This window comes from Podarcis pityusensis (assembly GCF_964106645.2).
Source record: "Podarcis pityusensis genome assembly, chromosome: W".
Lineage (NCBI taxonomy): Eukaryota > Metazoa > Chordata > Lepidosauria > Squamata > Lacertidae > Podarcis > Podarcis pityusensis.
In genome coordinates this window covers 19104035-19130515 of record NC_138045.1, presented here as the reverse complement: position 1 = coordinate 19130515, position 26481 = coordinate 19104035, and the positions used below count along the sequence as shown (strand labels likewise).

Genomic DNA, 26481 nt, shown 5'->3' with positions numbered 1-26481 from the left:
CCTTTATTATCTGCGCAAGCAGCAGGAATTCATGCGGTACCGATGTTAACACATGGACCATATGTGAATTTCCCTGAGATCACGCTATATGCAGATCGTCCATGCAGGATACAGTCAAATACTCCAGTGGCAAAGATTATCATCCTCACCTCATTTGAACAGCCACCCCTGATTGCAGCAGCCATGGACATTACAGCCTTGCGCCCTTCTGTGTCTCTGACAGTGGGAGGTCAACGCATTGTGGGAGTTGTGGACACAGGGGCGGATGTAACAGTCATGGCCAAATCTGCTTGGCCATCCAGTTGGCCCACTTGTCCAGCCACACAAGTTATTGGTGTGGGAGGTGAATCACAGGCACGGCGCAGTGTCCATCCAATTTTCATCCAAAGCGATAGCGGGGTTCAGATCACCCTCTATCCGTTGATAATGGACATTCCAGTCTCCCTATGGGGGCGCGATATTTTGGCCATAGCAGACAACAAATTGGAGTCAAATTTATTCTAAGGGCCGCCCCTGCACTACCCCGCACGGCACTGCCGTTACGATGTATCACCACTACCCCAGTGTGGGTAGAACAGTGGCCCCTACCAAAAGAAAAATCCGCAGTGGCGGCCCAGCTTATTTCTGAATAATTGACTTTCGGCCACATTGAACCATCCTCATCCCCCTGGAACACCCCAATTTTCGTCATTAAAAAGAAATCGGGGAAATGGCGCCTTTTGCAGGATCTGCGAAAAGTCAATGAACAAATGCAGCCAATGGGGACTTTACAATCTGGCATGCCAAATCCAAATATGCTCCCGCGTGAATATCAGTTAGCGGTGATTGATTTAAAGGACTGTTTCTTTTCTATCCCACTGGCCCCAGCAGACAGGGAACGGTTTGCTTTTACATTGCCAGTATATAACAATTCGCAGCCCACCCAGCGATATCAGTGGGTTGTCCTGCCTCAGGGCATGTGGAACTCCCCTACACTTTGTCAACATTTTGTGGGTGAAGCATTGAAAGCTTTTCGCATGCGCCACCCAGAGGTGATATGTTATCATTACACGAACGACATTTTGATTGCTGCGAAGAAACTCCCGCCTGGCATTTTTCAAGAACTTTCTGCCACGTCGGCGGAAGCGGGACTCTGCGTAGCGCCTGAAAAAATTCAATTGACGTTGCCCGCCACCTACTTGGGACATAAAGTCACTGCACAAGCAGCGCTGCCTATTGTTCCCCAATTGACTATCCCTTCAAGCATGAAGCTTGTGGAATTACAGCAACTTCTTGGGCATTTGAATTGGGCTCGCTCTTTCCTTGCATTACCTACCAGCACATTATCACCATTGTTTTCGGCGCTCGCGGGACACAGGGATCCAGCAGATGTAATCCAGGTCACCCCAGCAATGATCACTGCATTACAAACCGTTAATCAGCACCTGCGATCTACTCTCGTGGACAGGATCACAGAAGCCTCTGCACACGAGCTGCATCTGGCAGTGTTTGCCACACCATTGTTGCCAACAGGAATTTTATATGCTCAGACGAAAAAGAGGAAGACTATCTGCATTATAGAATGGCTACATTTGCCGCATACCCCACCAAAAAACATATATTCAGTAATTGAATCCACATCAGACATTGTCATTAAAGGACGTTCTCGCGCCATGGCCTTGAGCGGTTTTGATGCTGCATCAATTTATTTGCCTTTCTCACAGACTGAACAGCAGCATTTATTGATCACTAATGCTGCCGTGCAAATCGCCTTGGCTGATTTTGTAGGTGTCATCATTTTTAACCCTCCGAAGGATGACCGTTTGACTTTTCTGACACAAGTCACCTATGTTTTGGCCATCCCCTTGTCTCTCACACCTCTTCCCTCTGCATTGACCCTCTTCACGGATGGAACAAAAAGTAGGAGGGTGGTGACATGGGAGGAGGGAGGAAAATGGAAATGTTTATTTACCCCTCCACAGTCTTCTGCTCAGCGAGCTAAGCTAGCGGCTGTGATTCTTGCCTTTCAATCCTTTTCTACTCAACCTTTCACTCTTATTGTGGATACTCAGTATGTATATCACATTTTTGCTGTTTTACCAACATCTTATGTAACTCCTTCCTTGGATTCTGACTTGTTTTCTTTGTTTCTTGCCCTGCAAACCTTACTTAAGCACAGAGAGTTCCCTTATTATGTTGCACATCTTCGCTCTCACACATCACACCCAGGGTATTTAGCAGAGGGCAATGCAAGAGCAGATGCAGCTTTGAGGGACATTTCTGCCTTTTCTCTCTTTTCTGATCCTGTACTATGTCATAACACCTTTCACCTCACTGTGAAAGCATTGGCAAAGCAGTTTTCTATTCCTTTGGCCCAAGCAAGGGATATTGTTTCCCAATGTGCTTCTTGTTCTAAATCACCGCTGGTCGTTCCTTTTGATGCTGTCAATCCTAGGGGCACGTCTGCATTGGCGTGTTGGCAGATGGATGTCACACACACATCTGTGTTGGCTCCACTCTCCAAGGTTCACCTCACGGTGGACACCCACTCTGGATTCATATGGGCTACGCCCATGAGGGGGGAAACGGCTCGTCATGTGATCCAGCACACTATTCGCTGTTTCTCAGTCATGGGTAAACCTGCGCGCATCAAAACTGATAATGGTCCAGCATATATTTCTAAAACATTTTCGGAATTTTGTATGTTGTGGAATGTGAAATTAACTCATGGTATACCCTTTAACTCCACAGGGCAAGCTACAGTGGAAAGAGCACACCTGACATTCAAAACACTGTTGATTAAGCAGCTTGGCGGCCGAAGCATACCAACAGCAGATATCCCTTCGGCAGTCCACCAAGTTCTTTTTGTACTTAACCATCTTTTATATCCACATAATAGGACCCATACCCCCGCTGAATTGCATTTTAGGAAGGAGGAGGCACTCCCCCGCCCCTTGGTGGTGTACCGACGCTTGCCTGATCCCGCGTGGCATGGACCTGTCCCGTTGATCACGTGGGGACGAGGGTACGCGGCAGTGGACGTCGAGGACAAGCCTTTGTGGGTTCCATCTCGATGCGTACGGCCATGGCGAGTCCCTTCAACTGCGGAAGTGCCTTCCTCACCATCTGCCTCGCCATCCTTTGCTGCACCGTTATACAAGGAAGAGAAGCAGACGACCCAGTCCAGTTGAAATCACCATATTTCACCTTATCAGCTGGCAAGCCGCTGTTGTCAGAATTCTTCTCTGGCTGGCAGTATCCACGGCTCAGCCACTCTCGAACTAGAAGAACAGCGTTGTTGAATAAGACTTTTAGGGGAGAAAATTATCATAAGATTTGGAGGGATAATATTTTTGTACAAGATATGCTTATGTTTGCCAGTTTATTGCATGCTTCTAAATGTTGGTTGTGTATGCACATGCCCTCCTTTTCCCGTCATTCAGGCTTAATGCTTCAAGGTGTGCCTGTTAATGGATCTTTTCAATTTACAAATGTTATATCCCCTAACCAAACTTTTTGGCCTCCAGTACAATTGACCCTCCATGAGCCTGCCCCCATTTGTTTTCAAATTGAACGGGGAAAAGAATCATGGGGCATATATCCAAACTGTCAATATACATTGAAATTCACTTTTAATAGCTCTTGTTCTCTTACAGGAACATACAGTGACCGATCTCAGTGCTATAGGAGTGACACCAGTGCATGGCTAAAAACTAGAAAGGAAGCCTACCATGCGGATGGCTTCCAGATGGGAGTTGGCTTCGACATTTATTGATTTTGGTGATCCTTATAGTAGTTATTTGCATTATTTTGTGTTGCTGTATACAATGTATTCCTTCTTTAATCTCTGTATGTACTGCATGGTTCTCCCGTCAGCGGCCTGCTTCAGGCCTTACAAGGGTCGCCCATCGTGCTCGGTATAATCGTATTGGTAATGAAATATATGACTCTGACTAATAAAATAAAGAAAGAGGGCATGTGGGAGCCATAAAGCCATGGCAGAGGCTTATAGTGCCTCGTGGTGCCTCGCTGACCTCGGTGACCGGCATGTCTGTGCCTTGAGTGTATTGAGTGTATTGACCTTATATGGAGTTGTGTTCCCTCTGGGCAGTAATACCATATATGGTATTGGTGTTGTAAAGCCATGATTGGGCGATGTAATGTGAGACATTGGCAGACGGCCATGCAGGCGGGGAGACAAAGGATAATAAAAAATACCGGACAGGAGAGAAGTTCGAAAATGAGCTGCCCTCCATCCAGAAAATACTGCTGTCTCTCTGTGTGTTTTCTATGCTGCGCACCATTTTGATGACAGCTGGTTTCCGTCATATAGTAACTACAATGATTGTTTTTTAATGCTATGGTAATTACTTAGTTGCTTTGAACTCAACATTTATTGCTGGAAAAGTGGAATATAAATATTATATCAAATCAATTCCCCAGAGCCAGTCCAGGAGGATACCATGGTTGATGGTATCAAAAGTTGATGAGTGATCAAAAAGCAGGAGCAAGGTTACACTCACCCTGTCCCTCTGAAGATGTAATCCATCAGGTTGACCAAGGACAACACAGTTCCGTAGCCAAGCATGAACCCAGATTGGAATGGATCTGTCAGGGAACTGCCATCAGAAGGAAGGGAGGTGAAAGGGCTCACACAGGTTGGGAGAGACTCAGCAGCTGAAGAGGGAACCAGTAGGGGGAGAGGAGCTGAGCTGAGGGAAAGTGAGCTGGAGGGATGGCTCAGAGACACTTCCAGCGAAAACAGTGGGGAGGTTTCAGGACCTCCTGTAGGGACACCCACTCCTCGCCGGAAACTGTCACGCAGAGAGTCCAGAAGACGTGTTTCCGTTAAGGAGCTTTTATGTTGGAAGCGATTCCGAAAGCAACCACTGTCGGAATCTGCTAGTGACTAGAGGAGCCATGTCTGAGGGGCTCCGTCACAGACAGAGGTTTGTGGACTTGAACAAACTCTGAGGGGATACGATTTTACGCACAAGCAGCTCATCATCCCATCACAGCATTCCGACAGTCTTTGAAAGCAGCTTGTGCAGGAGAAGGCATCATGAGCAACCCAGCCGGAACCGGAGAAGCAGGAGCTGGAGCGGGTCCAAGCCTGGAAGAAAGGTACCGGGTGTTGGAGGTCCAGCTAGCGCTGCAGACGGCGAGGCTTGAGGAGAGGAGGGCTCAGGATGCAGACAAAAAGGGGAAAGCCACCCAGCTCGCCAGAAAGGTACCAGGATTGGTGCAGAAGTTTGGGGGGGAGCCCAAAGACTATCATGGCTTTCGGACAGAGATGCAATATGCCCTCAATCTGCAGTTTGATGAATTCCCTGACGAGGAATCACGAGTGGCTTTCGTGATTGGGCATCTTGAAAAGGGGGCGAGAGACTGGGTTAGACCCCTGATGGCAGCGAATAGTGACGTCCTAAAGGACACGATGAAGTTCTTTCGCGCCATGGATCTGATGTTTTCCAGCGATATTGAACAGGGAGTGGTGCGCAGACAGTTAATGGCTTGCAAACAGGGGAGCCAATCTGTCCGTGAGTACTGGACTGAGTTCACCATGTTGATCCATAAATTGGGGTGGGATCTATCGGCGGAACCCATTCAAATGCTCTTTGAAGAAGGGCTTTCTTCGGCTGTGAAAGACGAACTTTCCCGGGCGCCCAGGGCGGAGTCTATGGACCAGCTGACCAAATCAGCGCTGACCATAGGAGCGCGCCAGGAGGCGAGAGCATTGGAGAGGCGGGAAGGGAAGGGGGAACGTTGGAAGGAGTTCCGCATTCCAGACATTCCAGAGCCAACTTTCCCGCCGGCAGAGCCGATGGAAATCGGAACAGCGCGCGCGCGCGCAGTTTCAAAGCCCAGTGAGGGGGGAAAGAAGGAGGGAAAAGGCGCCCGGAAATGCTATCTCTGCCAACAGCCAGGTCACTTTGCCAGAGTCTGCCCCCAGAGGAAGGAATGGCAAGGGATGGTAGGAGCTGTGGAGGGAAGAGAGGAAGAAATACCGGAGCAAGTAAAAGCCAACGCCTGGCTGCCACCGTCGGGGCACAGCAGCCAGGCCAAAGAGCAGTGAAAGTGCCCACGCCAGAACCTCCTAAACCCGCCCTAGTGATAGAAGTGGCGCTAGAGCTGCCAAACGGACACCCTCTAAAGATAAAGGCGCTGTTGGACTCAGGCAGCTCCTGCAATTTCATGAGCAAAGAGTTTGCAGCTGAACACCAGATACAGACGATCCCTTTAAGCAACCCCCTGCAGGTGACCACGATCGATGGCAGGGAGCTGTTGGGAGGAGAAGTCAGCTTGCAGACCGTCCCAATGATAATGAAGGTGGCAAGGCACACCGAACTGATAGCGTTTAATGTGGCCACCTTGGGAGGAGCTCCCATTATATTGGGGATGAGCTGGCTAGCGTTACATGATCCGCTGGTGGGCTGGCATCAGAGAGTGGTTTCTTTTGGTTCAGCACATTGCTTAGAACACTGCAAAGAGGGAAAGGGTTTGGCAGGGGCCCAAGCCACCCTAGCAGGGACTGAAGTAACGGAGAACGTGAAGGTACCACGACAATACGCAGATCTCCGCGACGTCTTCAGCGAAAGGGAAGCTGACCAACTACCTCCGCATAGACCCTTTGACTGTCAAATCAATTTACTCCCTGGGGCACAGCTCCCTGTAGGCAAGCTGTACGCCATGTCAGACAGAGAGATGCAGGAGCTAAGAGAGTTCATTGACAAGAACCTGAAGAGAGGGTTCATCAGAGAGTCCAGGGCGGTGGGGGGCAGCCCAGTGTTTTTTGTGGATAAAAAAAACACGAACAAGCCGAGGCTGGTGTGTGACTTCAGGGCCTTAAATGCAGTGTCAGAACCAGTGGCTTTCCCTATGCCCAGGATTGACGACATTTTGACAAGGGTGCGGAAGGGAAAGATTTTCACAAAGCTGGACCTAAGGGGGGCGTACAACCTGATACGAATAAGGAAGGGGGATGAATGGAAAACCACCATGTTCACCCCTTTGGGGGCATTTGAATATTTAGTTATGCCCTTCGGCCTACAAGCAGGCTCCGCATGCTTTCAATCGTTTATGAACCACGTCCTGGGGCCTTTGCTTTACAAGAATTGTGTGGCCTTCTTAGACGACGTGTTGGTGTATTCTGAGAATGAGGAGCAGCATGTGAGAGACGTCAGAGAAGTGTTGAGCAGGCTGCAAGCCAACCAGCTGTGGGTGAAACTGGAGAAGTGTCAGTTTCATACCAAGGAGGTGGAATTCCTGGGGTATCGCCTGTCAGACAAGGGATTGGCCATGGATCCCGGCAAAGTCCAGGCGGTGCTGGAATGGAAAACACCCAAAACAAGGAAGGATGTGCAGAGGTTCCTAGGATTTGGGAACTTCTATCGTAAGTTCATCCGAAACTTTGCCCACCTGACGGCGCCCATTACAGACTGTCTCAGCAGTAAGAAGAAGTTCGTTTGGACTGAGGAGGCGGAGCGAGCATTTGAGGAACTAAAAAGGGCCTTCGCCTCGGAACAACAACTCCTGCATGTGGATTTACAAAAACCGATGAGAGTGGAAACTGACGCATCAGACAGAGCGATTGGGGCGGTGCTTCTGCAGCCAGGGAAGGAGGAGTCAGAGTGGAGACCGTGTGCCTTTTTTTCGCGAAAGCTGAACAAATCCGAGAGGAACTACACGGTGTATGACCGAGAACTACTAGCCATTCATGAGGCGTTCCGGAGATGGAGGCACCTGCTAATTGGCGCACAACATAAGGTGCAAGTGTGCACTGACCACAAGAACCTAGAGTATTGGAGGACGGCACGAGTGCTCAACCAACGGCAAGTGAGATGGGCCCAGGAGTTCTCCAAATTTAACTTTGAGATTTGTTACGTGCCAGGCCCAGAGAACATTAGGGCGGACGCTCTCTCACGCAAACCTGAATATCGGGAGGGGGAGGGAGCACCCGAAGAGAGACATGTCATTCCAGAGGACCGCTGGGTGTGTGGGGCGGCATTGGTGGGACAAAGAGAACTGGTAGAGGAAACAGAGAATGATGAATACGCCCAGAATAAGCTCAGAGGTCTTAGGGGTGAGGGAGAGGAACCAGGGGGTTTCGAGGAAAGAAATGGAGCTTTGTATTACAAAGGGGCACTGTATATCCCTGAAGGAGACTTAAGGGGGAGGGTACTCAAGCAGTTGCACGACAGCCCCACGGCGGGGCATTTTGGACAACACAAAACCATGTGGTTGGTCACCAGGGAATTTTGGTGGCCTAAGGTGAGGGAAGATGTACGGGAGTATGTGAGAGGGTGTGAGCAATGCCAGCGAGCCAAAGGGGAGAGGCGGGCACCGGCGGGGCTATTAGAACCCTTACCAACCCCAGAACGACCTTGGGAGGCAGTGTCGATAGATTTTATGACTGATCTGCCGAAGTCCAAGGGGAAAACAGCCATCATGGTGGTGGTAGACCTACTAACAAAGATGTGCCACTTTGTAGCCTGCTCGCATGCAGTCACGGCGGAAGAGACAGCGAAGTTATTTGTAGAACACATTTTTAGGTTGCACGGGGTGCCATTGAGGGTGGTCTCAGACCGAGGAAAACAATTTACTTCCAGGTTCTGGAGGAAGCTCATGAGCTTACTGCAGGTGGAGGTCAACTTTTCGACTGCCCGGCACCCTGAAACCAACGGGCAGGCGGAAAGAGCAAACGGTGTCCTCCAGCAATACCTGAGGTGTTATGTCAATGACAGAGAGAATGACTGGGTAGAAAAGTTGGCGCTGGCGGAATTTGCCTACAACAATGCCGAGAATATGTCCACAGGGATGAGCCCCTTCTTGGCTAATTATGGGTGTCATCCCAGGGCTTTCCCAGGGGGAGAAGGGGAGAGATGGAGCGTCCCGGCAGCCGAGCATTTTGTAGAAGAAATGGAAGCAATCCATCGTCAGCTCCAACTCAACTTAGAAAGGGCGAAGGAAGAATACAAGAGGCAGGCAGACAAGAACCGAAGGGAAGGTGAAACCATAAGGGTGGGAGATAGGGTGTGGCTGTCAACCCAAGGGTTGCCGTTCAAAGGAGGTTGTAAGAAATTAAGACCCAGGAGATTGGGTCCCTTTGAGGTCATTCAACAGGTCAACCCAGTGGCTTTCAGGCTCCGGTTACCCAACCACATGAAACTGCACCCAGTATTTCACAGGTCGTTACTGTCACCGTATGAGGGGGGACGAGAAGGGATGGCCACTCGGGGACCGGTCATAGAAGAAAGGGAATGCAGCAGCCATGTGGCAGAAATCCTCGACGCCAGGTGGAAGGGGGATCAGGTGGAGTATTTGGTAGCGTGGGAAGGAGAACCGGAGTCAGAAAACACTTGGGTAATGGCAGAAGATATCAATGACGAGGTATTGATAGAAACGTTCCATCAAAGGTTCCCAAGGAAACCTCAGCCTGTGGAGAGGTTCCGGAGGGAATACTTTGGGACCACCGATGAGGAGGAGGAGTTGGAAGGATTCCCGGACTCGGAAGGGGAAGGGGAGATGGACTCTGAGGAGGAGGAGTACTTCGAGACCAGGAACCGCAACAGGTGGAGAGAAGTGTTCGAGACATCGGAAGATGAAGGAAGTTCATTCCGGGGTTTTGCCTCCTCACCGCCCGTAGAGGAGGGGGCGAGAGGGGATGAAGGGGGCCCTGGAGGGGAGGTGGATGTCAGGGAACTGCCATCAGAAGGAAGGGAGGTGAAAGGGCTCACACAGGTTGGGAGAGACTCAGCAGCTGAAGAGGGAACCAGTAGGGGGAGAGGAGCTGAGCTGAGGGAAAGTGAGCTGGAGGGATGGCTCAGAGACACTTCCAGCGAAAACAGTGGGGAGGTTTCAGGACCTCCTGTAGGGACACCCACTCCTCGCCGGAAACTGTCACGCAGAGAGTCCAGAAGACGTGTTTCCGTTAAGGAGCTTTTATGTTGGAAGCGATTCCGAAAGCAACCACTGTCGGAATCTGCTAGTGACTAGAGGAGCCATGTCTGAGGGGCTCCGTCACAGACAGAGGTTTGTGGACTTGAACAAACTCTGAGGGGATACGATTTTACGCACAAGCAGCTCATCATCCCATCACAGGATCTAAATAATCTGTGTCCTCCAATAATGTTTACAGCTCTGCACCACAGCCCTCTCCACCACTTTTCCTCTAAAATGGGTATTTGCAGCCACCCCCTCAAGCAGTGAAGAGTTAATCACAATCTGGACCAGGGATCAGGGATGGTGTTGAGAAGCAGGGTGGTTGGTAGACTAGCAGCATCCAATACCTGTCTCTCTGGCCCAACACCAGGTGCAGACCATCCATCTAAGTCAGGCTTTACCAAACGGGTCTTCAGCTGTTTTTGGACTACAATTCCCACCATCTCTGACCACTGGTCCTGTTAGCTAGGGATGATGGACCCTGATAGGGTCTTGCAGGACCCTGCTCTCTCTGGTGGCTCATTGGGTGAGCTTGTTGAGAACGCACCTAGACGCCCTCTGTGACCCTGCAGAAACTGAGCCCCCTGGTTCACTGAGGAGCTCTGGAAAATGAAGTGGGACCTCAGACGGCTAGAGTGAGTATGGCGGGGTGCCCGCAACAGAGCGTCAAGAACATCCTATAGAATGCTTATGAAAGCCTATGAGATGGCAGTGAAGGCTGCTAAGAAGTCTTACTTCTCAGCCTCCATTGCATCCGCTAGCTCTCGCCCAGCGCAACTTTTTAGTATAATTGGGTCTCTAACGTCCCTAGAGGGACGGCCAAATTTAAATATGAATTTGACACACAGCTGTGAGGCATTTGCAAGCTTTTTCATGGAGAAAGTCTTGTTGCTCTGCCGTGACCTCCCTGCCAACTTGTACAATAATGGAACTGGATCCCCCTCGACTGTCTTCGGGTCCAGTATTGGACCACTTCGATCGGATACTCACAGCCGATGTGGACAGACTCCTCCAAGCTGGAAAGCCCACCACTTGCCCTGTTGACCCTGTGAGGAGAACCTGAACTTACAGGGTTAAACAGCTCAGAGTGTATGTCCTGCCTACTGTGGGGCGGGGAGAGACTCTGCATCACTTCCGAGAGTCACAGTCCTTTGTTCTATTCTGCTTTCGCTTTTACGTGGAGCAGACGTGTCTCATGATGCTGCGTGCTGTGTTAGACAATGGATAGCTTTGCTGTAAATAAACTGCTTTTAGTTTCTTAGTATCTGTGTGAGACTCTGCTTTGTGCACACTGAAGCACGGAAGACAGCAGCTTTCTCTGGACGCTGCTAAACTCTGCTTTTGCTCAGAGCTTTGGAATGCAGAGGCCTGGCGCAGCATTGGAAGCGGGCCGGACGCCAGGCTTATCTGGGCAATAAATCAACTCTACAGACCCATGCCCATCCTGGTTGATTAGAGTGTGTCCACATGAGGTGTGGGCCCCCCTGGGTGACATCATTAATTTGTCCTGTGGAGTGTGGTGGTTAAGGGTTAACCTCCTGAATGTCCTGTATCTGGGAAGGAGCTTCGGAACGGAAGCTGTTAAGTTCTTTGTCTGTGAAAGTTAGTTTCACTTTGCTCCGAGAGCGAGAGAGAGCAAGATGTGATCAAGTTCCAGTGGAACTGTTTGTTGTTTTTGCTTGTAAATAAACACTGTTAGAGATAGAAGAACAGTGTCTGGACTTTCCTTTCTCCTTCTCACACGGAGGCAACCGCTGCTACTCTGCAAAACTGCCTTAGGTCGTTTTTCCACAGAGGCTGTGCGCAGGAGAGGCGCACAGTAGCTTGCGCAGAGAAAACGGACAGAGTTTTGGCACAGAGGAAACGCACTGGACAGGCAGATAATCCAACAGGTTATGGAAAGCTTCGTTTATTTTGCCGGGTGTGAGAAGGGAACACAAGGAAACGGCCAGTTCTGAAATCCTGCCTGGGGATGAGGCAGTCCTGATTTCACTGGTGAAAGCAGAGCTTGCTGCAGATAGCATATTTGAAGGACCGGCCAGCAGAAGCGTGAGTAAGCTTATAGCCCCGGGGGAAGATGGCTCAACCGCAAGCACATGAGTCTTTCAATGTGCCTTTTGAGAGGCTGAATGGCAGCAACTGGGAGGACTGGTTGCACCGAATGTATTACTGGCTGTTGGGAGAACAGCTCTGGTCTTGCATGCAACCCCCTCAGGCTGCTGAGAGAGCTACTGAGGCAGACGTGGCTGCAGCTCTGGAAAGGGAGCAGAGTGTGCTTGTGCTGGGCATGCTAAGAACAAGCGTGGACGCTTGGCTTTTGCCTCACCTTGAGGGAATTAAGGAAGCCTGGGTCGCTTGGCAGGCACTGCAGAGGGCGTGTGAAGCCACAGTGGGAGCCAAAGACCGAAAGGGGGCCGTGAGCCTAGTGAGGGCTGAAAGCAACGTTCCTGGAAGCTGTTTCTATGCTTCAACACATCTGTGTGATGGACAGGGAGAGAGGCAGAGAGCTGAGAGGAAAACAGTTGCAGGCTGTTCCTCTGGAAGCTGTGCACCCAGGAGTGGGGGTGCAGGCAGCAGAAGCTGTGAGAGCTCTGTAAAAGCCAAAGTCTCCAAGAGTTGTTTTCGCTGTGAGTCGACGTCACACCTCGTGAGAAACTGTCCACTAGAGGCCCAAGACTCCAAGGACGGCCGAAAAGGAATGCAGGGGAAGCAGATAAGAGACGGTTCTCGAGACGGTTCTCAGGCACAGCGGAGTGGGAGAGCCAAAGGCCGGAGTGAGAAAGGCAAGGAGAAAACATCTCTTTTCCACCTAGCTGCATCCATGGCAACCCTGGAGGAATGTAAACAACCAGCTAGTCTCTTTTGTCGTCGATACTGGAGCGACTCATACCCTAGTGCCATCAAGTGGGCTTCTTCGGAACGGCAAGTCTGTGAAAAGTGGACATTTTGTGTCGCTGGCTGATGGGAGCAAAAGACTTTTAACTGAGTCTGGCATGTTATGTTGTTCTTTCCTAGACCATGAGGTCCAGGCTTTTGTGGTTCCAGAAATTGCCAACTGTCTTTTATCCATGTCTGCTCTTGTCGCTGATGGTTTCAGTGTAACGTTTGCAAATAACATGTGTTCTTTTTCCAGGGATGGGAAGAAGCTGTAGTGTTGAGTGCAAGAATAGGCTGTTCGTGGTTGAGATGCCTATTGCTGTTGATGACCCCCCCTGAGGTAACACAGGTGCAGTGCGCAAACGTGCCACCACACAATGATTGTTTTCATCTCTGGCACCGCAGATTTGCGCATACAGGTTGGTTATATATCAAGAAGGCCCCAGAGTGTACTGAGGGGTGCAAGTTTAAGGGATATGACAAGTTCCTAGACTGCAGAGCCTGCAAGCAATCCAAGGTATCCACATGCTCATATCCCAGATCGAGTCAAAAGACTAGCAGGCCTTTGAGCTAGTCCATGCAGATTTGTGTGGGCCCATGCCAGTGGCATCTTTGGGCGGGTCCAAACATGTTTTGTTGCTTTTGGATGGCCAACAGCAGTAGAGTTGAAATTTTTTAACATCTTTATGCGTCCCCTCGCCAAGCTTGTCCAGAGCTTTAGTCTGGGCTGCCATCAGTATGCTGATGACACCCAACTCTTATCTGCTGATGGATGGCCAACCTGACTGCCCCAGACACACTGGTCAGATGTTTGGAAGCTGTGGCTGGAGGGCTGCGTGCGAGCCAGTTGAAGCTAAATCCTTCAAAGACAGAGGTTGGGGTCGAAGTATGCTGGGTCGGGACGATATGGGGTTGGAGGGCCAACTCCCATCTCTTGCGAGGGCGCAATTAGTGCCAGCACCTTCTGTCAAGAGTTTGGGTGTAATCCTCGACACCTCCCTTTCCATGGAGGCGCAGGTTGTAGCTACAACAAAGGCAGCATTTTTCCAGCTCCGTCATGCTAAGCAGTTGGTCCCTTACCTCTCTTGCCCTGATCTCTCCACTGTGATCCATGCGACGGTCACCTCCAGGCTTGATTATTGTAACTCACTCTACGTGGGGCTGCCCTCGAAACTGACCCAGAAACTTCACCAGGTGCAGAATACCGTGGCAAGACTCCTTACGGGGTCCTTGCCGCAAGATCACATTCATCCAGTGCTATACCGGTGGAATACAGGATCCAGCTTAAGGTGCTGGTTTTAACCTTTAAAGCCTTATACAGCCTAGGACCCTCGTACCTACGGGACCGCCTCTCCTGGTACGCCCCACGGAGGACCTTATGGTCTGCAAATAATAACATCTTGGAGATCCTGGGCCTCAGAGAGATTAGGCTGGACTCGACCAGGGCCAGGGCCTTTTCGGCCTTGGCCTCAGCCTGGTAGAATGCTCTGCCACAAGAGATCAGGGCCTTGCGGGATTTGACATCTTTCCGCAGGGCCTGCAAGACAGAGTTGTTCCACCAGGCCTTTGGTCAGGGCTCAGCCTGACTCTTTTCTTTTTGTATAAGAACTAATATGAAAGAGGCCTCCCAGCATTCTCACAGGCCCATATAAGATCAGCGTAAACAGCTGGGCCAATGAGCACTTATTGTTCCCAACCCTGCAGAAAACCATCTAATTAGACTTTAGTTTGATTTTGACCTGTTTTTAGGAGGTAATTTAATTATTGTTTGATTTTATACTAATGTTATATATCTGATGATGAGCCCGACTTTGGCCGGGGAGGGTGGGATATAAATAAAAGTTGTTGTTTTTATTTTTATTTTTATTATTGGAGTTGTAGTCCAAAAACAGCTGGAGACCCAAGTTTGGGAAGCCCTGCTCTAAGTTTATCTCAACACCTGCCTCAAACCCCTTGCCTAGCCTGGTACAGTACTGAAAACCCAGGTGGGCACAGCTGGGTAAAGTCAGGCCCACCCAGCCTTCTCACCGAAGTCTCGGTAATGCAAGGCAGATCAACCTGCTCAACCACAATCAAGTCATGGATGAGTATGGACTGATCTGGCATTCAGCAACAGAAGCACCAGACCAGGGGGCTCAGCAGATATTCTACCAATAACTTATGGTGGAGTGAAAGAGCTGGAACAAGTAATTGAGACCAAGCAACTAAGCCTCCACCCCCAATGTTGTTCAGCCTCCACCACTACAACTGTGCCCTTGCCTGCCCACAACCACTGGAATTAGGGCAGCATCTCAACCACTCCCTGCTACCTGCTCACCCAGAAGCATTAAAGCACCACCATTCACCCCATATGCAGCTAGGGATTGGACCACAGAATAGGAAACTAAGGTCCTGTACTATACGTGCCCCACACTGTAAGTAGATGCTAAATCTCCTGAAGCTTAAAATGAATTTCAAACCAGACTACATTTACTTTTTGTCTACTTTAAATGTTACTGTTACAACTCTCATTGAACTACTGCAAATGACTAATATTGGTTCACTGAAGAGAACACAGAAGAAGGAAAAGCTGAATATGAACACAAAAATGCCAGGCAATCACACATGACCAGTTAAATGGAAAAAAAACCATTCTACAAACCTTTTTCTCTAAATGGAAGTTAAATTTCTGCGCATTTAACTGAGAAAAATTAAAGACACTATTATTTCTCCTCTTTACTTACTGTGATTGCAATTTACAGTAAGTTCTCAAAAATAATGACCAGGCTATCAAACAATTAAATTATGAAATAAATGATGAGTGAGCAATGCATGCCTGAAGTGCAAGAGATGGATTTTATTGTATGCTCATTACAATGAGTAATAATAATCTTGCATAACAGTGACAATCTTATTTTACAGAGTGTACATCATTTTTTTACAGCCACATAAAACACAAGTAGTTTTCTAAGGTTTCCCAAACTTAACTTTCTGAAGTTTAAGTTACAGATAGGTAGCCGTGTTGGTCTGCCATAGTCAAAATAAAAAAATCCTTCCAGTAGCACCTTTAAGACCAACTAAGTTAGTTCTTGGTATGAGCTTTCGTGTGCAAGCACACTTCTCTGAGTGTATCTGAAGAAGTGTGCTTGCACACGAAAGCTCATACCAAGAACTAACTTAGTTGGTCTTAAAGGTGCTACTGGAAGGATTTTTTTATTTTTTCTGAAGTTTAGAAATATAAAAGAAATTAGTTCTCAAGGAACGGATTCTGATGGAAAAACCAAATATGAATATTTTTGAAACACAAAGCCATAAAATAGTAGCATGAAGTAAAGTTACAATTTATCATGTGAACAGCTGTGTAAAAACATGAAGCAACTTAAAAAAGATTTTTAAAAGTACACATTATATGCATAACATTTATGAAGTTTTTAGTTATTAAATTGTCCTAGACCAGCTTGTTATACTAAGCGCCATTTTGATTTGTACCATGCTAACACAAAGCATTGTATAAAGGGATGCATATTTCAAATGTATACACTGTAAACTGAAGATCCACCTCCAAACTCCAGCGGTAGCATAATGTCCTGGTTAACTACTGCATATATAACTTTATTACAGATTGAAAACGCATGTTTATAATATGTTATGTTTCACATGAATTGATTAAAAGGTGCAACTTTCATTTCTATACTGAAACATTTTTTATTAGCACGAAAACACCACAGTAGTCCTACCTTGCCAGGAACATTGCCCCATAAAATTCTCTAGGTATTTCTAACTACTGCAGTATTGATATTCATTTTGTTTATTATTTTTTAGGGAATATAATAAGGAAACAAAAAAAAGAAGTGTGAAACCTTAGCACCAACAGCCGCATCTATTTGTTTTCCTTTTTAAAAATAATAACAATAATTTTATAATAATTATGTTGGTCAAAAGGTACTTTTTGTTATATGTGCCATACTGAACATTCGACTGCATTTTTCACGTAAGAAGGGAAATTATATACATACACATCTTTAACCTTAGCACCAAACAATACCTTTTGAGCTCAAAAACAATGTTGTATTTTTAACATCACATCCTACAATAAAATGCTAGAAGGATGGCTAGCAGTTCTGGGGAAACATTTAAATATTGCTCATTGGTCTTAAATAAATAACAGAAACAATGTTTCCTGATGAAATGTGTGTTTGCTTTAAAAATGAAAAAAGACAGATCTCAAAATTTGACTTAATTCCTGAATACTATTTCCCAGCACAATTTAAAAATGTAATGACAAAGTACTGACTTCTATATAGTGTCACTGTTCAAAAAATGCATGATGTTAGATTTGCCTTAACATACATTTTTAAAGAACTCCATCCCTGATTTTCATTAAGGATTTAAATTGCATTGTTGGTAAAGGGCTAAGATAATTGACTTAAAATATTTTCTTTAGCTTAGTTATGTATAATACTTGAAACAGAATACATTCAGTCTCTTTCTACATCTTTTCAAACGTTCATCTCTTTGCATTTTACAGTGTTCTTTAGGTTCTGATGAGCAACTATCATAGAGCTATGAGATCCCCTGTCAAACCCTAATAATTTAAAAGACTTATAATACAAATAATGTAAAGTTATGATTTAATATCAAACTTTGAAAAGAGGAGAAACAGTTCATGAGAATTTTGTTCCCCAATTATGATGTCACAGTTTCTAAACTGCTTTCTTCTATAGCTCATATATTATATTAAGGCCTCTTTGTGATGCCTCATTATATGCTGCTTTTTCTCTGATGGTCTACGGAATCCCTTTTTGCAGTACTCACACCTGTGCGGATAGTCTTTTGTGTGTATTGATATGACATGCCGCTTGAAGCCTGATGCATCTGTAGTGCTGTACTCACAATATTGGCATTGGTAGACTTTTCTTCCACTGTGGGTCTTCATATGCTTCTTCAGTTCAGTGTGTTGCCTAAATCCTTTCTTGCATCTTTTGCATTTGAAAGGCAGGTCCTTAGTGTGAACTGAGAGGATATGTCCACTAAGTACAAAAGGATCTGAAGTCTTAAAGTTACAGTGCCTACACTGATGTATCTTTTTACCTTTATGTGTTTCACTGTGCTTTTTGAGCTCTGATGGACGATGGAAACCTTTTTCACACACCTCACATTTGTGAGGAAAGTCCTTTGTGTGAACAGATATTATATGTCGTTTCAGGTCACTCGAGTTGGTGCTCTTGTGGTCACAATGTGGGCACAGATGAGTCTTATGTCCTTGAAACAACTCTGTGTGCTGCTGGAGTTCTTTCTCATCTGTGAATGTCTGTGGACAATGTTCACACTTAAAGGGCAGGTCAGTACCATGCTTGGTTTTGATGTGTGTCTTCAGATTGGACTGATCAGCACAACGGAAGACACAATGCTGGCACTGGTAAGGCTTCTCCCCTGTGTGGGTCCTCATATGCTTTTTGAGCTCAGAAGGATGTCGGAAACCTTTTCCACACTCAACACAAACATGAGGGAAGTTCTTGCTGTGGACCGCAAGCAGATGTCTATTAAGCAGTCCTTGCTCTGCAGTCTCATAGTCACAATATTTGCACTTGTGCAATTTAGGTTCCTTATCTCTTAAGATCAATTTATTTGAACTCAGTGGGCTTGCTTCACTGTATCGCCTGGTGTACTCTGTGAATTCGTGCGTTTTGTCAGCTCTGTTGATAAGCTTATGGCTTTCCAAATGATTATGAAAGCTTACTTTCTTGTTAGTTGTAAAATCACAATCTGTGCATTGGTACTTCTTCTTAATCATGTGATCTGGGTGGTTTTTCATATGCCTTTTCAAGAATCCCCTGGATTTAAATTTTTTCCCACATATATGACAAGGGTAGACAGTTAAGGGCTGTCCATCAGGACCTATTATAACAGCTGTTTTAAATAAACATAAAATATCATGAAATAAATTGTAACAAGAAAAAGAATAATTCTGACATCAGTCAAACACAACACAATATCATAAAAAATAGTGAGCAGAGCAATCCAAAAGTGGGAGTGGAGAGAGAACTAAAGGCAGATTAACAACTTTTCCTATGACCCACCAGGCTCAGGCCAGCAGGGCAAAAAGTGTGGAGGAGGGCAGGGCTGCATTTTGCCTTTTATAAATTTTTCCTTTCCTGTTATCATTTTTTATTTCTTTTAAAAAGTTACCTTCCCATTTACAGTGGAACCTTGGTTGCCGAACGTAATCCGTTCTAGAAGACCATTCGACTTCCGAAACGTTAGACAACCGACGCGCAATGGGAGGTCGGCAAAATCCATTGAAAAAATGGAGAAACAAGCCTCGGAAGCCATTTGACTTCCGAGGCACGTTAGAAAACAGAAGCATTCACTTCCAGGTTGTCGGTGTTAAAAAGCCTAAATGTTCGACTTCCATAGCGTTCGACAACCAAGGTTCCACTGTATTCCAAATGGAGGGAAATAAACAATGCCAGCTACAGGGTTAGCATAGTTTCCCCCCAATTCTGGGGACATGTCAGTGCAGTGGGAGGGGGATGGATTCTATGGATCCAGTTTCAGCACATTATTGGAATGCCTCCTTTTTACTCTCTCCAAAATCTCTACTCTAACACTGCAAATCGTTATGCAGCCTCAAAGAAGAGGCATACAAGGCCAGACCTTCCTCTTACAGTCTTTTCAGTTTAGCAACTTAGCAACTTTCTAGTGTGACAAGTTCAAAACACTTGTCAATGGTATTTTGGCTAACAACTCCTCATCCAATACCAGAAAGCAACTATTATATATGGATTGCTATGAGAGACAATTTACTATCCCAAGCCAAGTTCCAATGTACCTCAGGGTAGTTCCAAAACAAAAACATATATGGTGTCAGGCTTCCATGAATCAGTTTTTGTTTGAAAAATGGCATGGGACAGTTTTACCCCAACACTTTAGGTTAGCAGGAACAAAAAGCTTCCAAATATGGGATATTTTATTCCCCCTGGTGTTTGGAAACACACACACACACGGTATGTGTACTGTACTTATATCAGTTTTCCTGGATAGTTTTTGTTTGAAAACTTTTACTCCAGTATTTCACACTGGCTGGAATAAAAAAGGACCTCTACTGCAAAATTCAGTCATTTTCTTTGGATATTTTTATTCCGTAATACTTTTTTATTTTTGTTTTCAGACAGAAAACTGTAAATGGTAAGTGGCTGAATTATGAGAATACTCTCTACTGCTGTGCAGGTGACAATGCACCACAAGGACTACATCATAGTCTTATTTCTATATAAATTCTGCAAACAAAATGAACCTGGGTGGGGATTCTTTTCCTCTTGCTGATCGGTAAAAGATTTCAAATTACAATTTCTGCTAGCTGTTTTATGTGTACAAACCCACAATGCAACACACTAAAGAACAATATCTTATAAATTATCTTTTTGCCATTTTCAACCCATGTCCCTCCTACTATGTTAATGTAACAAGAACTTAGCTACTACATGAATACTACATGAAACTGCAGTATAAATAAGTCAGGAAATACTCTTCTGACAGTGCAGATAATAAAATAAGAGAAAATTGGACAAAATTTTATTGTACTTTTCTCTTTAAACAAACCACCCTACTAATGATGTAAGAATGTGGCAATAACTACTCTTTTTTATTCTAATTTAATAATGTTAAAAGCTACAGGTAAGTAGGTAAATTCTAGCCAAGAAAGTAATTTTACCTGTTTGCCACTGCCTTGCTTCCCCTCTCCTCCTTTTTTTGGCTTTCTGTTTAAGAAGTCTGTTTGTGCTAATGCTATCACAGATTTGCAGGTATTGTGTTGCATTACCATTTTTGCTTTCTAATCTTGCATCCAAGTTGGGTCCTGATATGAAAGACCAGATACGCATCACAATGTTGCAAGTAGCTTCCTTGTAGGAGCTTATTTTGAAAACTGAAGCTGTTTAGCGAAAGAACCAGCCGCTGCAATTGTGTTTGCACTGAGAGTAAGACAATGAGATTCTGCTTCGTAATAAGATGCTAGAAGCACTTGCCGGAAATAGCTACATACATTGTTTAATATAACACATAGAAAGCAATTATTTGCTTTTGTTTCTATTCATCTTACATAAGCCATTCTGGAGTCAGCTGAAGAGCAGGGAAAATATTTTGAGTTAATCAATCAATCAATCAATCAATCAATCAAATAAATAAATAAATAAATAAATAAATAAATGCTGTCAGCTAATATGATTCTCATATATGAGTCTATGTCTATTCAGACTGCAACCATATGCACATTAGTTGAAATAACCCCCAATGAACTCAGTGGGACTTATTTTTGAGTAAACACGCTTAAGTAAACATGTCCAAAAGCACTCCTATAATGAAAGATTCACTGGTTCCAGAACTGATAGGGGAGAAAGGAACAAAAATTGTCCCATCAAAGAACCTGATACACAGCTCTCTGCTCCAATTTAGTTTCCCTTCCCAAATTCCTTCCTGCTTCCTTTAGATTCTTGATAGAGACTTTCACCCAAATGAAGCAGAGGTGAAGAGGGTTTATTTTGGTAATGTCACAGCTGTGGTAACAACGGCTGCAGCTATGGACAGCCCTACCCAAATAACTGATTAATATCATACTGTAATGTTGCTTTCTTTTACATTTAATTTATCTGCTATTCTAACATTCATGCGCTGATTCTTATTAAATTGCTGATGGAGCCTAACTGTAGTTAAGAACTGCTTTGCAATACTAGACATATAAGCAAGTCTTCATCTACTCACCTGGTGTTTGACAGTCTTCATACCTCCGGGGAAGTCTTCTATCATCTCCTAGGGGAAAAGGTTAGCCTTTAAATGTGTGTGTGAAACTATTTTTAAAAATAACATTTGCCACATAAGCAGAGGTCACAGCATTAACAGTACTGTCACACCATTCAGCAACAACAAGCCTCATATGAATGAATGAGATTGGATCTACACTGAGTCTGACCTCTTGTCCATTTATTCCAGTTCTGTTGATGACAGTAGCTTGCCAAGATTTTAGACAATTGTCTTTTTCAGCAGCATCTACCTGAGAACCTTACTAAATGGAAATGCTGTGGATTGAACCAGAGACCTTCTAAAAGCAATGTATATGCTCTACCATTGAGCTATTGCCCATATATATGTGTGTGTGTGTACACACAGAGAGAGAGAGAGAGAGAGAGAGAGAGAGAGAGATTATTTGGCCAACCATCTCTCGACCCTGCACTATAACACTTGATCAGGGACAGCCTGCCCAAGAGGCACAGTAAGGCCATCACCTCAAACAGCAGGTTGCGGACAGCTGGGAAGGATGGTAGATCTGGCCTCCAAGGAGTGTGCTGCTCGCCACCTCCTGCACTTGTTGGCCGCCTCCACTGAGCACAACATGCTACCCATTCCCACCATCATGCACTGCCTGCCGCTGCCCACCCCTCTCCAGCCTCCTTTTACTCTCAGGCCACCTCCAGCTGGCTCAGACAGGGGCAGCAGCTGCAGATGTGGTGGCAGTGGGGAGCTGTGGCAGCAGAGAATCATTTTAAGTTTTGCCTCAAGTGGCCAAGCATCCTGAGCCAGCCCTGCCTTTATACCAGTGAAAAGGAACAGATAAGGGTATATATGGAAGCAGGAACTAAATGGAATAAGGGAAGTAGAAAGGAAGTTTAAAAATTATGCTGTGTGCTTCTGGTCAGCCACTTATGAGACAGGATGGAAGGCACAGCAGCAGCAGCAGCAGCAGCAGCAGCAGCAGCAGCAGCCTATATTGTCTGCTTAAAATGGGAAATGCCGACAGTTAAAAGAACAAAAGGGCAAAATACAATAGCTTCTTCTACAATAACCATGGCAACTGTGGTGATGGTATTTGTAGACACCTGCTTTTATACACTGGTCAGATAGCATATGACCTGATCACACTTGCAACAACAGCTGAATCTGCCATCTAGCAGCAGAGGTTCTTTTAAATGAAATATAATTTTTATTTTATTCTGCAGGTTTGTTTCAAATGCTTTTCTAATTTCATCAGGTGAGATCAACTATTTCTGAGGAAAGGAGAATAGGTGGAACAGGAGTTGCCTCAGAGGAGGAGTACTTGGAGTCCAAGTGTAGGTGGGCTGGCAACTTTCTGTAATTATAAACAGAATATACAACTAAGTGCTTGAAAACGCATTTTTTGAGCAAGACTTTGCACCTCCCTTAGTAACAGTAAGTATTAAACTACAAAACATCATTTTGAAGGTATTATTTCAACCCATATATGAACTGGAAAAGGTGGAAAGCATTCTGGAGCCTTTAAAACATGGGTCGACAAACTAAGGTCCGCGGGCCAGATCAGGCCCAATTGCCTTCTAGATCCAGCCCACGGACGGTCCGGGAATTGCTGAGTGGATTGCCAGTGCGCATGTTCTTTCCCTCTCCATCCCTCTCCCTCTCAAGGCAGCGGTTTTATCCTTGAGGACAGAGCAATCTTGTCCCACGCCAGGCGTCATCTATGGCGTGAGTTGGCTCGCCTGCCCACCCGCCTCAACAGGGTGGCGCTGTGAAGGGGGCGTGTGACGCCGGGTGCCAGCTGCTTCTGCGTTTTCCTCCTGCTCCTCCTCCCTCTCCCTCAGTCCACCCTCCCTTCCTTCTCCACGCCCCTTTTCCGCACCGCTTCCTCACACACTTTCTTCATCGCTGCCTGCCTCCCTCCTTCATTCCTCCCATGGCGTTCAGACGGGTTGTTGCGGTGGCCGTGGCCGCCGCTTGTGGGTTGGCAGGCGGCTCTGTCTTCTTCTCTGCGGTGCCTCTTGGGAAGCAGCAGCAGCAGCAGGTGGTGGGTAAAAGCTTGTGATGCCCCAGTTCCCCTACCTCTGTCTGTGGCTCCTCAGCCGGGGCTGCTGCTTCTGTCTTCGCTGGCCAACACAGCCTCCTACCCCGCCACGGTGCCTGGCTGGCTGGAGAAGCCCAACTGCAGCTATTGGGATGACAGCTGGGACACGTAAAGCGAAGCATCTTCAGGCCTCTTTGTGGGCGGGTGAAAATCGTTCTCTCCCCCCCCCCCAAAATACAGTCCGGCCCCCCACAAGGTCTGAGGGACAGTGGACCAGCCCCCTGCTGAACAAGTTTGCTGACCCCTGCTTTAAAATGAATTCATACTCTTTGGTACAACATGTCTTATTGCTCTCTTATGTCCACAAAATAGCAAAACATTATTTGGGCAGAAAGAGATTGGTCAATGCAATTAACTCTATGGGAACACTGCAAATTAAGCAAGAGTGGAGAAGAGACTCTCATTAAGATTAAGATATAATCTAGCATCCTACCATAAGCAGCAGCCCACGCAACAGGAACAAAAGTTTTATTCACACAGGGGTCTTCAAGCTGTGCGTCGGAAAGTGATGTTGCTTCTTCTTCACCAACAATAACCTCCATGTAGACTTCATCAGCTATTTCAGAACAACCTATATTCAGTTTTAAAGGGTATGGGAATTAATGACATTATCCATGCAACTTTTCATCTTTGCTCAATTAATCCATATTTGACACAGTACAGTTATCTACTACCAGAGTACATCAATCTATGTGTGAAAAACCAAAATCTGAATGCCAGATTCATGAAATTGTCTTGAAAGGTTTACCCCCATGACTAAGACTGCAAACCCATGCATATCTACCAGGAAAGAAGTCCACTTAACTTGGTCGGGGTTGCTTCTCAACAGAAGCAGCCAGCGGGGAGAGGCGCAGCCACACCTGGCCTCCCATCAGTGGCATCAATGTGCATACCATGAGAAAGCTGCAGTTCGGAGGTTGGTGAGGCAAGGGCTACACCTACTTCTAAATGAAAATGCTTAGAATTGCATTGCAAAGCTATTTATTAGCTGTGACAAGTTTAACATGGTTCCTCAGCACACAAGATTGACCTAAATATGGTCGTCTTTTGAATTTATTCACAACATAATATAGCCGCATCATAGAGTTCTAAGAATGTAACAACAACACCTATTTCTATAGCATTTGGAGTGATCAAATAACTTCACATACGTAACCAAGTAATCTTTACACCAGCTATGTAATATCATTTTTTCAATTTTGCAGATTGAGGGAATGAGTGGCTTGCCTATGAATACTAACCAACTAAGTCATACTTGGGAGTAGACCTATTAAAATTAATGAACATGAGTAACTTAGAAGCATTGTCTCTGTAGTAAAATTTCAACCAGGAACAAAACATGCATCTGTGCATGGCTTAGACATTAATTTGTTGTTTTTAAAAAGTACAGATTTTTTTAAAAAAGCAAACACTAACAAAAGAGTGGCTTTGGTGATGTTTCTTTATATTATTAAGATGTACAACGGTATAAACAAATTTTGAATACTGAATAAAAATGCAGTGTAATCCTGACCTGTAGTTCTGGCTGGAGGCATTTGGAAGGGGCAGGGGTGCTTCAAAAGCCCCTAAGAGCAGGCCCATGAACTATTCCAGGCTGAAAATGGTGAAATGATTCCTTCATTGGCTTTAATTGGTGTGTGTGGGGGGTAATAAAAACCCACAGATCTGCAAGGTTTGTTTCTCAGACAACCTACTCCTTTTTAACTTCCCACCCTGGACAGCATGAAGAGGTAGATTGTCTGCCACTTCACTCTACACCCCACCTTGGATTGCTCTGCCCACTAATAAAATTGTACCACATTGTAGAAAAATTACAAATTTGCAAGTGAGAAATTATTGGCATTTATGTATCACGAGTACAATCCTGTGTGCGTTTACTCTGATGTAAGTCTCACTGTCTTCCATGGGGCTTATTCCTTAAAATAGTGTTTACCTGCTTACCTTGGAGTAAACCCTGTTGAACGCAATGAGACATTGTCTTTTGAGTAGACATGTACAGAATTTCACTGCTAATCTATGAATAAAAAATGTAAAATTAATTAATGAAGGGCTTATGTATATGTGCTCTATGTATAGGATGTCTTATTTTTATGTTACGGTAATGTGTTGACATTAAACCTGACAGTGCTGTAGTTCATAAAATCACTTCAGAACGTCCAAAAGGCATAAATAAATAAGAAAAAGTGAATGTTGACAATCACCTACTTTGATGATCTACATTCATGGGTGTAAGTCTAACAAACGGAGAAATATCTAGTTATTTTCAGACATTCACAAAATGCCTCTGGGATTGTCAGCATCCCCATGTAAATGCCAGCTGCCGTAACATTACTGAAATTCACTTAAACATAAAATAAATAATACACACTGCACAGATATAAGTGTGCTACCAATAGCAGCTAGGCAACTGTCCATCTACATACTGGATCACAAGTCTGTGATGTGGCAATATAGTGCAAACAATAGGACACTCATGACTAGGTTTGCTATGACCTCTCCATATGGGCTTTGCACATAGCTTGAGGAGATTGGATGTGTTAGGATCTCTATCCTCGTCTGAAGTATAAAATGATCAGTTATCAATATATGGATAAAATCAATTTACTTTCATAGTAATTGTAGGGGAAGAGAAAAATGACAAGATTACTCTCTTAGCAACACAAAAATAAAATTCTTACTAATATCTTCATCCTCCTGAGAGGAATCCTTAACAGCCATATAAAGCATCTTCTCTCGCTGTACTCTGCCAACACCTCCTTGCTCTAGAACTCCAGCTACAGAATGCCCATTATGAAAGTCACTCTCTGTTACAATTTCTGTTCCACCTTGAAGAG

General features: G+C 45.5%; 1 protein-coding gene across 6 annotated transcripts in view; it reads right to left on the bottom strand.

Moving 5' to 3' along the window:
• Nucleotides 1-16076: 16076 nt before the first annotated feature.
• Nucleotides 16077-26481, bottom strand: part of LOC308467733 (zinc finger protein 711-like) — a 58240-nt gene continuing 47835 nt past the window's right edge. For 2 of the 6 annotated variants that reach the window (XM_080989429.1, XM_080989424.1), the window contains 5 exons: nucleotides 26326-26472; nucleotides 24081-24218; nucleotides 21538-21585; nucleotides 20492-20635; nucleotides 16078-18687 (listed from right to left, as the gene is read on the bottom strand). In XM_080989429.1, coding sequence (XP_080845555.1) covers nucleotides 17510-18687; nucleotides 20492-20635; nucleotides 21538-21585; nucleotides 24081-24218; nucleotides 26326-26472 — 1655 coding nt within the window. In that variant the 3' untranslated portion in view covers nucleotides 16078-17509. Of the gene's footprint in view, nucleotides 18688-20491; nucleotides 20636-21537; nucleotides 21586-24080; nucleotides 24219-26325; nucleotides 26473-26481 lie in introns of all 6 variants that reach the window. The other 4 variants (XM_080989425.1, XM_080989427.1, XM_080989428.1 and 1 more) reach the window with 4 other exon arrangements.